This window comes from Lissotriton vulgaris, chromosome 2_1, assembly GCF_964263255.1.
Source record: "Lissotriton vulgaris chromosome 2_1, aLisVul1.2, whole genome shotgun sequence".
Classification (NCBI taxonomy): domain Eukaryota; kingdom Metazoa; phylum Chordata; class Amphibia; order Caudata; family Salamandridae; genus Lissotriton; species Lissotriton vulgaris.
Window position 1 is genome coordinate 786,274,310 of NC_141687.1, and position 14,789 is coordinate 786,289,098.

Consider the following 14,789-nt stretch of genomic DNA (forward strand, 5'->3'; position numbering starts at 1 on the left):
GGAAGCATGCTGCGGTGGTTCCAGTCCTTAAAAACACCTTTGCTGGATCCCACCAAGCTAAAAAATTACCACCTGGTTTCGCTGCTACCATTCTAATCCAAGATTATGGAGAAATTTGTCAATAAGCAGTTTTCAACCTTTATAGAGAGCCAAGACCTGCTACACAAGATTCAATCCATCTTTCACCCCTCATGCAGTACTGAGTCAGCTTTGTTGCTGGCTACAGAGTCAATCCATTAGATTTTGGATGCTAGTGATTCTGCGGCATTGCTACTGTTGCACTTCAGTGCTGCTTTCAAAACTCTCCCATAATATCCTGATTGAAAGACTCTGGAACTGCGGTGTGGGCCATAAAGCGCTGAGTTGGGTTGTTTCTTTTTTGCAGGGGCGCACCTTTCCGGTGTCTCAAAAACCTTACCAGTCATAAGTGCTTCCAATGAAGCAAGGAGTCCCGAAAGGTTTCTCCTTGAATCCAACCTTGTTTAATGTTTATGTGCGCCAGCTGGCAGAGTTCATCGAATGCTATGGGTTTACCATCATCTTATATGCAGATGACACACTGCTTATCATCAAGCTGTCACTACATTTTTCCCACATGGCCTCCTCCCTATGCCTCTAGCTTGCAGAGGGCGCTAGGTGGATGGATCTGAATTGCCTCAAGCTTAATGCTTGGAAGACCGAGGTCCTGACCTTGGGGAACGATTTGAACATCTGCTCCTCTGCTTGGTGGCCTAAGGAGTTGGGCTCATTACCTATTCCCAAAACCAGGGTCAAAAATCTTTGCACTTAGTTTGAGGAAAAACTGTCTTTTGATAGCCAAATGACTGCAGTTGCAGGAAAAAGCGTTGGACAACTAAATATGCTTAGGAAAATTCTGTGTTTTTGCCAAAGTTGGCAAAAAAAACAGTAGTTCAGGCCCTCATTATGTCTAGGCTTGACTACTGTAATTCTTTGTAACTTAGAGTTACACATGGTCAGATTAATGGACTCCAAAGTGTGCGGTACTCTGCTGCTCGTCACTTACTGAACTTGCCAAAGCGTGTGTCCATTGGGGCTGCACTTAAGAAACTTTATTGGCTTCAGGTGAAGCAGAGATCCTCTTTCAAAGCCTTGTGCTATTGTCACAAAGCATTTGCTAATAAAGTTCCACTGTACCTTCAATCGTTTGTCAGACCATATGTACAACAGAGGAATTTAAGATCGTCAGGGGCTATGTTGGCAAGTGTTCCCAAAGGAAAGAATGTGCGCAGGGGTGAGAGCTCTTTTAGCTATTTAGTGCTGAAATTGTGGAATGTTCTCTCTCTGATGGTTCAGGATCAGGCCAAGTCCGAATGTCTCTTCAGAAAAAAACGTAACTTGTTTTTTTAGCTCAGGATTTATTAGGACTTAACAGCTGCATTTAGGCCCGCGGACAGGGATGGACCGGGAACGAAAACTGGCCCTGGCAAAGTGCTCGGCCAGCCCCCGGGGAGGGGGGGGGGGGCGTTGGGGGTGCGACCGAGCTCTTTGCCGGGGCCGGTTTTCGGCCAATTTTGTTACAGGGCCGAAACGGTCCTGTAACAAAACCGGCCTCCAGGGGCACAAAACCGGCCCCCACCCTTGTGGCTCACTGGATGATTGCCAGGTGCCCGCCATGGCCAGTCCGGCCCTGCCTGCGGATACCTATACCTAATGCTGGGACACCACATATGAGGTAGCTATGCGCTTTAGAAACTGCATTATAGCTCCAAGTACAATTTGGCCAAGGCAGTGATCATGTGATAATTCATTTAACATTCGAGTTACAGTTCCAACAAAAGTCGACCTGGCCGCTAAAAGCAGGTAATGGTACTGCAACAATTAATCAAAAACAAGGTCAGTTTTTCGAAAATTCTCCTTTCATCATGAAGATGAATAAGATAAGCACCTCCTCTTGAGATCACAATCTATCAGCTGAAACAAATCCAATCCATTTAAGTAAAGATAAAATGTCTGCAGCTGTATACGTGATTCAGAGTTGTAGTAAGCAATATAAGAAGAAGGCAATGATACATAAAGATCCCAGGGATGGAGAACTTTCCCACAAACTTAAGCAGCAGCTTATCGAAATGTTGGTACCTAAAGACAAAGAAATACAAGCCCTACGGAAAAAAAGAGAAAAATTCACTTTATGTGTAACAAAACAATAGTAGACCAAAACAGGTTGGATCTCCATCAACGAGCATTACAGAAAAATCTTTAATTCCCCTGGAATCTTTACGTTTCCTGAAAATAAGCAAGCCCCCTTTGCAATTCCTATTTGAGTGGCTTGATTATTTTTGTAAAATCTATGCACAAAACCCTGTAATAGAAAAGTGTGAGATGCCTCAACCCTCTCCACAAGTACCAAATGCATATATTAGGTGAGTAAAACCTTCAACAGTTAAGCAGATTGAGACATTTATAAAAAGAAATCAAGACCATCTGCAGCCATGGGCTTTGATAAGATTCTGATAAAAGTGTGGAAGGATGCTTTTGAAGCCTGGAGCAAATTCCTTGTTCCTTTGTGTGCACACTGCTATGAAAAAGGGCAAACTCCATGTTCTTGGACTGCAAGTATAGTTGTTCCTCTGTATAAAAAAAGCTCTTGCTCCCTACCATCAAACGACCACCAGATTGCCATATTCTATGTCCCAGAGAAGATATTTGAGACAAGCAACCTGGAGCATTTTGAGTAGTGGCATATGCTACATTTGTGATTCCCCGAATCCAGGTGCGCTTCAGTTCTAAACATTATGGCCCCGATTATAAGTCTGGCGGTCCACAGATTCCAGACTCGTGGGGGCGTGGCGGTCTCCCTACCACCCTATTATGAGTTGGGCAGTGGGACCAACACAGCCCTGCCACAGCTGCCAGGGAACTGCTGCACTCTGGCAGTGTTACGGTTGTCAGGAGGCCGGAATATGCTTGGCGGGACAGGTGCAGTCCTGCCAAGCATATTACGAGTTTCCTCTCCAGCGGTGGTGTCATGGATGTTCCTCCTCCATAAAAACTGTGGCAGACAGGAAACAAAGGGGGCCCTGCAGATCTCTCTGTGCCACCTCCACATAGGATGCACACAGGGGGCAGAACATGTGCCCCCCTGTGTGCATGCGCCTCAATTCCTGCACGCCGTTGACTTTTCAGTCCATGCTGTGCAGGAATTGTTTTTGGTGTTCCCATTGCAGTGCCTGTTTTTAGAGGCACCGTCGTGGGGATGTCAAAAACCAGACCAGCCTGCCAGACAGGCGGAAGCTCCTAATCTGGCAGGCAGTCTGACTACGGCAATGGCAGGGCATTATGGCGGACCTAACACCGCACTGTCAAAGTCATAAGCGGGCCCTAAGTGATGGACAATATCACAATAGTCCAAACCTTGATCGAGAAATATGTGGTGTCAAAATTGCTAATTTTACACTCCGTTTTTGTTGATTTTTGGACAGCATTTGACAGGAAGGGCAGACCAACCCTCTGGAAGGAACTGGTCAAACTGGAGATACCTTTAAAATTATGAACATTGATAATTGCATTACATTCATCCACCTTGTGCAAAATCCTGATGGGTGGGAGTAGGGGGTTTGATCCCAAGATTTTAAAAGAGAACGGTTTGAAACAGGGCTGTATTTTAGCTCCGTTTCGTTTTCCATTTATCTTTATGATTTTCCAGCCCAATTTATTAATATTAAGAATTTCCCTCCAAGAATTGCTTCGCACGATCGGCATGTTTTGATATATGCGGACGATGTAATTTTTTTTTATCTTACTCCAATTTGTTTCCAACTAGTGCTTAATTTGAGCCTGTAGTTTCCAGTGCTCAGCACCGGCACATAATTGTCTACACTGGTACTAATGACAGTCTGCCGCATGATGGCGCTGTTTATTGAATTTAAACATGAGCACAATAACGGTTGTTTATTAATTCTATGTACATTTAAAATGACTAATGCCTGCTACCAAAGCCATTCTTATAGCTTTGGAGGCTGACCAATTCTGTACTGTTAAACTTTTTGGAATCTGGTTAATAGATGTTTTGGTACTGTCACTGGCAGCGACTGCAGGGGCAATGGGTGGTGAAAGCTGCAGTGGGCTCCTGGTGAGGGACATGGAATTTATATTTTTACAAATTAAACACTGTATAAAACTTTAATGCTTTATTTATGTATGCAGGGGGAAATTATTTGAAACTAAGCATCTCTAAGACCAAAGTGATGCCCTTTAGAGGGAACAAGTAGTGCGGTTCCTTTTATTGACACCTCCGTGGAACTTCTTTAGACATTGTAAAAACATACATCTATTTAGGTAGTGTCTTCACTTAGACCTTAGAAAACAAGTCACGCTTATTGCCTATAGGGAATAAGGCTCTAGCCCATCTAGACGCACTGAATACACATCATAATTTTAATTGAAAGCACCATTTAAAGTTTCTACTAGAAATGTATAGAGTGCAAATTCCACCCATTTTATCTTATGCTCTTGAGTATATTCCCCTCAACAGATAGTCAAATAGGAATTTTTACAAAGGGAAGAATCTTCGAAAATTACTCTCCCTCAGTCAAGCAAATCCTGCACAAGCCTCAAATCTGGAATTTACAGTCACCAGAATGTCCTTTATCTCTATGGCAAAGGTACTTAGATGAGCATATAATCTAATACAGAAAACAAAGAGAAAGGGCTCGGAGAGCACTCCTATAGTAAATGTTAAGTCTTTAGAATGTACATATATGTGAGTGTCTAAATATCGCCCCTCAGCATAACAAGAAAATGTCCCTTGACGTTATAGTATATGATGACAAGAAGGATCCAAGAAACGAAGAAATCTTCGAAGTCTTTATTGAGTTCCTAAAAGGACTTTCCAGCACAACTTGCCCAACTTGACGACAAGTGTTTAGTCTCAAACGAGACTTTCTCAAGGCTGGAAGTATTAAAAACATAACACCCATCAGTGTCCTTTATATCCACATACAAATAGTATAAAAGACAATTTAATACATCATTAATTTTTTAACAATGAAAAACCCTCCTGTGACCCTATATCTGCAACCTTATAGACACAGGGCATGGAAAGTCACTATACACACTATGAACCAATTGATTTAAAATACATACATATTTTTGACAAAAAGACAGATACCTGTGGTAGACACATGATGAAAAAACATACTTAGTTGTATTTAGACAATCTCTGAGCTGAACCCATAAGTGAAGATACTATTTATGTGTACATAGTCTAAACAGGATTATTCATATTACAATTTTGACCAATAATCCTATATCCCTCCTAAACTGTAGCCATTACTATATTGGGAGACACATCCATTGTTTGGGATATAAAGTAAAAGGAAGAGGAAGGAAAAAACGCACCAGAGCTAATCTTGGAGTGTTCTTTTTTAGTCCAATGAGTATTGAGAAATCTGTAAACGTACAAGGATCACACACGGAAGGTTCACCGGAACTGTAACATAGCACAAAGAGAAGAGATAGACATTTTTCTTGTTACGCTGAGGGGTGATATGTAGACACTCACATATATGTACATACTAAAGACTTAACATTTACTATAGGAGTGCTGTCCGAGCCCTTTTTCTCTTTGTTTCTTGGTTTGGAGCACACTTTTGTGTGCTAACTAACACCGTTGGGTAGTAGGTGTGACAAGGGCGATCTGAGCACCCATCTTCATATTTTTGTTAACACCAATAGAGTGTTTCTATGTGCACAGTACACTAGAAGACTGACTTGGTTAGGGAATGTGCTGACGCTTCTCCTTCGAGAGAACGCTACTACCCAGAATTTTGGAAATAAGTATATAATCTAATACACGCTACTGATGTCACCCTGAGAGATTTGTTAAAGTGGGAAACTTTTAATGCAGTTGCAAAAGACTATGGGCCTATTTTTTGAGGAATTAGCATAGGGCAGCACCCCAGTTCTTCTTGCTGCGCTGACCTATGCCAATGTGAAAGGTCAGGAATTCACCATAATTATGAAATATGGTGCATTCCTGTCCTTTTCCCCTGCGCTGGTGCACAATTTGCTGCCTAGCGCCAAAGTAGGCACCCTTGCACCATGGCTCTGTTGCAGGCAGGATGTAGGGTTTTGGCATAGCTCCCACTCCAGGTTTGCATGATTTTGTAAATCTGGGGCATCATCAAAATCCTGGGATGTTGTGTGGGAGCACCTACCGCAATGCCCATTGAGCGCCGCCTGGATGCAGAGTAAGGCAAGGCAGCGCTTTGGGCTTCCAGGCCCTACTCCATATTTATGAGGCTATGCAAAGCCATGCATACCAGACAGGGGTGCACTCTATCCCCTCTCTTGCTATTGAACCACTGCCAGAGCTATGTAGGTTGTGGGGGTGGTAAGGGGTATTCGGGTGGCTGGTACTAAGCATTTAATATCACTGTATGCCAGTGATCTGTTGATGTATGTGTCCGACATGGACACTGATGTCTCTTTCATGTTGGAGCTCTTACGTGAGTTCAGGGAGATATTCGGGCATAGAGTGAACCCGGCAAAGACGTGTGTTTTCATGGTGTTGCCTGGCTTAGACAAGCTGAAGACTCTGATCAGCTGAGCCCCCTCGACGTTCTAGTATTTGGGGATAAAAAGTCTACCATGGCATAGAGGAGATCTGAGAGGCCAACCTGGACGTGGTGCTACGTTCCCTGAGGGAATGTGTGGCCTTTTGGCATACACTACAACTCCCCATTATGGCACAGATTGCATTAACTAAAATAACCATGCTAACATGGTGGCTTTATTATTTTACCAACCTCCCCACCTGGGTGCCTGCCCCATGATTTTGTCAAATGGATTTGAGGTTGATGGAGCTTATATGAGATTGATGGTGACATAGGGTATATCTAGACACACTCTGGAAGGAGGCTTATGGGTGGCAGACTTTTGAGCTATATTATTTGACAACCCAATTGCAATGGATCATGCTTTGACTGGATGGTGTAAACTTCACCGAGTTGGGGCAAATAGTGTTGGTGCCTAACCAGGGAGGGCTCCTGGCTAGACGTTTGTGAGGAATGCTGAGGAGGAAGGGAGGCAGCTTGCTCTTTGTGACCGCACTCCAAAGCTGATGGTGCAATGCGAGGCAGATGCTGGAGTACCCATTGTACACCCCCGCTCTTTCGCTGGTGGGGCTACTGCATGGGGACCCTCCCAAATTCGTCTCGCAGCGCAGCTGGCAATGTGGACAGAGTTGGGGCTAGTGACTGTTGGCGAGTGTTATGTGGCCAATATAGTGATGCTCTTGGAGGTCCTTGTTGATGTCTATAATTTGCCCATGGGACAATTCCTTATATATGATGTGTCGGTCCAGACCTTTGCAGCCCTCTGGTCGCTCTAAGGCAAAAGTGGAATGGCATATTAGGCAGGGAGGTGTCAGATCAGGAATGGGCAAAGATGTTGGCATACCCACAGAAAGTTTCTATGAATACCTGATTTGAAGTGATCAAATTTAACTACCTCCCTCAGACCTGTCTCATCTCGAAAACGCTGACTCCGATATATGGGGGGGAGGCTAAACACTGTCCCCATTGCACACTGGTGGAGGCAGATTTTTGTCATATGGCCTAGCCCTGTGATCCTGTCAGGATGCTTTGGGCCTCAGTGGAACAGAGGTTGGATGCGACGCTCGGCCAGGTTACTCCATGTACCTTGGAGGTGTGCCTGCTGGGATCCTTCCCCTGCCCAAATTAAAAAAAAAGTGCAGAATCGTTTCCTAGATCTAACCTTTATATTTGTCAAGAGGCAGATTTCCATGCTGTGGAAGTTGGTGGTTGGCCTGGTGATCGCCAAGTGGGAGGCCGCTGTCAGGGAGTAGGCCCAGGCGGAGGACCAGGCACTCTGCAGGGAGGAAGCATGTGGGGTGAGGAGGAGACTGATAGCGCCCCTACGAACAGAGGTGCTGGATGCATTTGAGAACCCAGAGAGCCGTAGTCGCTCACCTTTGGAGAGCATAGGCTCAGGAAGCGAGACTGAGATGGCTGATTAGGTGTAAACGTGGGGGTATAGCAGGGACCATGGGAGGTGGATGCCGCTATGGTCAGACACTGGTGGCCATGGAAAACAATGCCTTGGGTAGGCTGCTGTTGGATGCAATGAGTGTGTGTGCCCCTACATTGTATGAATGTGCCTTTGCCTGGAGGGACCCCTCTGAACCCTGTCCCCTCACCACTTTCCTGATTAGAGATCCTAGATGATATCCCACGGGGGACTCACTATTCGAAATGTTGGTTAACTTACTGTTGTCAGTGTTGATATCTCAATACATGTAAGTAACAGGTCTGGATACTGCAAAATATGATTAGAAGCGTCCTACCGGTGGATGGGAACGATGTGAGTGGCTATGAAATTGTGACTACCAGTATGAGTAGTGAGCACAAGTATCATGAAACCATGTAGGTGACCCCTTGAGACCCCAATCCATGGTGGGGGAGGCACGATAGAAAAGATATATTGATGGGATGTTATATTATGTAAATGTGCAGCAATTTGAAAAATGCCAATAAAAACACTAAGTTCTAGAAGAGTTACTTGGTTCCCAATTTGAGGTTCTGCCGTATCCCAAAACACCAGAAAGAACTCTGATTGCTTCAACTGGAGCCTTTACTTTCTGACTGCCCTGAGCCCCACGACTTGGATTTCCCGGATTTGTATTAAATATTTCCCAAAAGTGCCTACCATCTTCCCCACAATATAATAAGAGTGGAAAAAGAGCTAATGTAGGATTAAAGCATAATCTGTAATATATTGAGCACGGTGGTATCTCTAATCAACAAGATGTATTAAAACCCATGCCACGAATGATAACCATTGGGGGTAGTACCACTGTGACTACTCAACACTTGGGTCTAATAGGACGCTGTGCGAAGGAACAACAGTGAAAACATAAAAATATGTTGGCGAATATGGATATTTTCTCTGAGAAAATGTAAAAAGCACCCTTAATATCAATGGATAGATACTTTCCAGTGTGGATCAACCTTATTGTAATGAGAGAACAAAATAGTGCTCAAAATGCCGCTGTGGGTTTATAAATTACAGTTCTACATTTCAGCTGATCAACATTAAAATGGAAAGCCCATTTTGTCATTCATCAATGGATATTCATAGATGTTAAAATTGTGCCTTAAAAACATCCAGCAAGTAGAGCAATGCGTGCTGCACTTACCCAATGACTCCACATCTTTCAAGGGGTCAACTCCTGGCGACAGAATAAAAACAATGGGGGATGCTGGACTGCTCTCACTGAAGGATTTGGCAAACTCAGTTTTGCGTCTTTCTACATATTTTGTCCCAAGCTTCTCTTCCACGAAGTTTCTGTGTGAAAGAAAGTTATAGATATATTTTAAATGTGTCCCAATAATAATTTGTAATTTTGAAATTATTTTAAGTTGCTAGGATTAAAGTATGAGAAATATAATAACCTGACTGCATATGTCATTCGATCAGGTCTCAAAGCACGCATCATGATCAGTTTTTGCAAAGAGCTTTTCGTTTTCCATTCTTGGGGCAGCTTTTCTTTTTCAGGACATTCTGATTCAACAACTTTTTTCCAGCGTTTAGGCGATCCTTCAATATCTCGGTCCAAGCCACGGAATTCGTCCATAAAACTCATTGTCTGGAGGGGATGACAAAAAGGGTACATTGCACTTGAGAAATGTACTGAAGTTTTAATGATTCTCCACAACTGAAAAACTGTTCAAATGCTTTTCCCTTCAAAAAACCCACTTAGACGTTTGCCACGTTTGGCATTATGTGGAAACGGAAACTGTTACTTTGAAGATAACAGAATGAAACATTTTTATTTTGAATAATAATGAAGAAATTCTTCAAACATCGGAAACGGTTTTCATGTAATTTTTTTCAATGATTTAAAATTCTTGGGGTATATATAGGTGTAGTGAAAGGATAATAGTTAAACGTAGGCGCGGTTGAAGAATTAAAGATAGGTTTATGTTAATATGTAGGTGCAGTATTAGGGTATTAGGAACATGGTTTGGGTTATGCACAGGTAATGAGAAAAGGTAAAGAGTTTAGTTCTTCAAAATCGTTTCCTCAATTTTGCTAACCCAATATAAAAAGAACCGGTACAATCTTCATAATAACACAGATATGTATTGTTTACCTTAATGGCACTCCATGTAGAATTTGAGAGAAAATCTAGAGGACAGTTGTAGCTGTGGTCAATATTGAATCTGAGCAGGAAGTCTAGTTGACGAGCATCAATCTCTTTGTTCATAATCAGAAGCTGTAAAGCAGAAAGTAGTTATTATATCAACTCCAAGCGCTAAGTAGTAGTCTCAGGCAAAAAAACTAATCATACAGCATATTATTTACTTGGCAGGAACATTTTAGAAAATGCAAATGATGGGATTTATTGTTAAATGGTCATAAAACAATCAGTTTTTCTTGCAATCAATACCCTATGGATCCAACTTTAGTTACAGATTATTCCATATGTTTTCCACATTAAAAATAATCCACCCATCTCCTCACTACAACTAGTCAATGTATAAGAAGTACAAGTGGTAAGCAGTCATAGTATGAGATACTAACCGTAATGACATCTGTGTGCAACAGAAGAATTTGTAACAACAATGACACACATAAAAATGCAATCAGTTCCTTCTTTATACTCCAGACCAATTGCATGATTTACCAGTGAATGCTTATCAGAGCGATGAACTCTTATCAACTGAAAATAGATGGCATGTTTTAGTAACCAAGAATAATATGCTTCATAGACAGCAGAAATATCATTTACAATGACACCTGTGTTGTGACTTTAGTAGTGATAACTGAACATGGAAAGTAATCAAAGAAAAACAACAAGCCTGTCCAAAATATGAGTACATCATTTTAATCACAGATGCCAATAAGATCTCTCTATACAAATGTAAATTCTATTGATAAACATAAAAGTGCAGATAATCAGTGCTTGACTGCTTCTTTCAAACCTGGATCTGACAAAATAATTGACTGAAAGTGGTGCATGTAACCACCCAACAAATTGACTCACATCTTCACCATAGAATGTGTAATTTGCTCCCTGCTGGAACCCATGGCAACGTAATTTAGCATGTGGATCTCAGCCAAACAGTTATTGCACCAAAGAAGGAATTCTTATTATTCATTCTACACAACTTATAATTTTGGCTCAGAATAGTCCAAACTTCTGATAAAGTTATCAGATGTGGACAATCAACCTTGCAATGAGCTAACTGTGGGAGTACATGTTTGACCACCATGGACAAACCTTTTGTGGTATGCCAGAATCAAACATCATCCATCAGTTTCTTTTCATTCAATATGTTTCTTTTCAGGCAATATATAAATCCCTGCTAATGGATATGATTGTACTACATAACCAATTTCTCTCGAGATAAGCTGGTAAACTAAATCAGTGAGTGCTGACTGTTGGGATGTCCTGTGACCTACAAGTCCAAATTCTGAAACCAAGCAGATGCAATTCAGGCTTGTATCCTTCTGTGGTTGATAAGTTAAGTTTTGCTTAAATGAGTATAAGTAACAGCTACTATTTATAATGCTTAAGGATGTCAATGCTTCTGTATTAAGGATTAAATGAAATTCAGTTATTGTATTGTTACAAAATTATACATTTTCATGTCCTAATCCTTTTCTCAGTCTTTCAGACACGAACAAGATTTCTGAAATATGTGAAATCAAAAATGTATATGTTAGGGGCATTTCTTGTAGATATGAGTATGTATTCGCCTTTGATTATTTTGGAGCTATATCTCTAAGATACATACCTCAAATCAACTAATTTTCACCCCGAGTGTGCTGGGTATACTCAGACGTGAGTCCCAGGCTCTCCACACCACTGAAGTCAAGCTATCCAGGCTGATGAAGGCTGATAGCCAGAAACCGGTCCTTGGATGCTTGATTCCGGTCTGGGAAAGACATGGCTTGGTAGTTCGGACTGGACTGTTCCCATGAGGCACAGGGTCAGAGCTGATTTGCATATAGCCAGTGTCTAACCCAGGGTGGTGTGGAGGGCAAAAAAACGATGGATTTAGGCCCAGATCCTTGTACTGGGGTGAATGTATGACATTGTTCTACATTCTGTCCATCAACTGTGTTCTTTGCAATTTTCACCCCGAGTGTGCTGGGTATACTCAGACGTGAGTCCCAGGCTCTCCACACCACTGGAGTCAAGCTATCAAGGCTGATGAAGGCTGATAGCCAGAAACCGGTCCTTGGATGCTTGATTCCGGTCTGGGAAAGACATGGCTTGGTAGATCGGACTGGACTGTTCCCATGAGGCACAGGGTCAGAGCTGATTTGCATATAGCCAGTGTCTAACCCAGGGTGGTGTGGAGAGCAAAAAAACGATGGATTTAGGCCCAGATCCTTGTACTGGGGTGAATGTATGTTATTGTTCGACATTCTGTCCATCAACTGTGTTTTTTGTAAGGTTTCATTAACCCCATATACAATATATACATATATCATGATTTGTTAAAAGAGTAAATACTATATGATATGTACCAGAAGTCATAATGATCCTGTGGTTTTACTCTTATAATGCTTTAAATCCAATCCTAAGAATTTGATTACATGATTATATGTTCCAAATTTTTTGCGAAATACCCCTGAAACAAAATAAAATAGTTAAAAATTGTTCTGATTCTTGCCTTGCAAAACATCGTTTTAAGGTATTTCCTGCATATGTCAAAGAGTGCTTCCCACAAGCAAAACAAAATATGTGTCCATTTGATTTCAGATCCGTGTTTCACAGGAAACAGAGGTTGCTTTCTTTTGTAAATTGTTCCAGGAGCCATCGAATAATGGAATGGGAGATACCGCAATCTGAACCACAGATCCAAAACCCAAATATGGTTGACACTGTATGGTTGAAGATCCTGTGATGCAATTGCTGTTTCAGTCGGTTAATTATATCTCTATTTCCCTTTAAAAATAGTATACTTTTATTTCCTGTTTTAAAATCTGCTTTTGGGCATCTCTAAACATCTTTGTTAGGTCCTTCATTGCTGAAAGTTTAAAACTTGATAGAGCATTTGTAATCTTGTTTGGCTAGTTATATATATGATTTTAAAGATGGAGTGACAGTCCAAGTAGTAATTTAACGGGTTGATGTGTGTGGCTGCAATCAAGGATGTGAGCCCTAGTTTGTAAGTCATAGACGCCTATGATGGGCTGACCTTCTAAGGCTACATCGATTTTGAACAGATTACAGAAAATTGCCTTCTAGTTTTTCTATAATAGTAGGTTTCCAATTTAGACAGCTATAGGAGACAATAGAAACTAGTTTAGCTTTGGCTGCCGCTAAAGTCGGACTTTATGCCCCTCTTCTATATTTTCTTGCAAATATTTTTATTGCTCATTTTATCGTTAAAGTTTTGCTATGTATATGTTCCTTGTGCAGACTCCAGTTTAAGTTTTTGTCCACTATAACTCCCACTTAAGTGCATTCCTAGGTGTACACAATCTCTGTTGTACCAACCACCCAGTTTGAATTCGTTTTTTTGCTACCAATAGACATATTCTTCAACTTAATGTCATTTATCTAAAATTATTTTCAGTGTTAAATATATGAAGCCATGTCAGTTGTCGTCATAAGCTCATCTGAATAGTTGAAAGAATGACGAGGTCATCTGAATAGGGTAGAAATGGTATCCTAATATTTGTAGTTTTGTTGAGTCTCCATTGCTCTGCTGCAATAGTTCACAAAGGACAGATACATAAATAGCAAAAAGGAGCAGTACAACAATGCAGCCTTGTTTTAAACCATTGTTTCATTTATCTTCGGCGTTATCGCCTTGACCTCAGACAGTTGTACTCTAACCCATGTGTCACTATATATTTCAATGATTAAATGTAATAAACTCTATTGCAAGCCATCACCATCATCCTAGTAAACTTTATTTGGTCTATAAAAATAGACCATACAAGTACAATTAAAAGGAAAACATCACAGTACAATAAATAAACAACAGTATATTTTCCAGTGCATTATAAAAATGATTCATAAAAAGGCAATATCACGTTTTAACAGCATACCCTGGTCTATGATATCCTAGTATTAGTTTTACATTTTGAGCTGAAATCAAAAGGAAAGGGGTGGGGCAAACGCCTCGACTAGGGGACCGCTATGTAATCCCACCTGACTGCGTTTCTCTTACAATTACAAAAATGCATCAAATAACTTGGTACGGTATTGCAAGCCATATCAAGACATAGCAGTCTAATTTAGACCAAAGTCGAGGTCTGTCCACCTTATCAAAAGTTGTGGAATAGTCTACGCCATAAGCAAAACATTTCCTTGCTTTTAATTATCGGGCCTTTTGGGTCAGAGGGGTTAAGGTGACAATATTATTAGATGTTCAACATGTTGGTCTAAACCCATGTGGTGCAAAATTAGGATGTCCAATCTTTCTTCCTATTCTTCCAGGTTTTAGAGGAGATGTTTTGCTAAGACTTTCCCATCTGTGTCCCGTACATCGATTAACCCATAGCTACCTGGAGGGTCTTTCTGACCTCTTTTGTAAATTGTAAATTTGCTCCAATACATACCCTTTCCAGATGCTAAAACTTGGCCACATTGTACTACTAAATCAAGATAGACGTCAACAGGAGGGTCCAGCGCTCTATGTTAAGCTTTATAATAGTTGTTGCCAGCCCATTCGGTTCCGTCAGGTGTGGTTGTACTTTCTGTGATGATGTGTCCTATAACCTTTTCTGTTGTCAATTACCTAGAGGTGCCCTATTTAGTTTTTAGAATTAGTGAATTGATT

The 14,789-nt window shown here is 41.3% G+C and overlaps 1 protein-coding gene across 1 annotated transcript in view; it reads right to left on the minus strand.

Moving 5' to 3' along the window:
- Positions 1 to 14,789, minus strand: part of LOC147731161 (dynein axonemal heavy chain 11-like) — a 1,538,124-nt gene that overhangs the window by 410,181 nt on the left and 1,113,154 nt on the right. Inside the window, exons 35-37 of the mRNA XM_086956147.1 lie at positions 10,136 to 10,258; positions 9,435 to 9,628; positions 9,179 to 9,327 (exon numbers count right to left, since the gene is read on the minus strand). Of these exons, the coding sequence (XP_086812273.1) occupies positions 9,179 to 9,327; positions 9,435 to 9,628; positions 10,136 to 10,258 (466 nt within the window). The remainder of the gene's footprint in view (positions 1 to 9,178; positions 9,328 to 9,434; positions 9,629 to 10,135; positions 10,259 to 14,789) is intronic.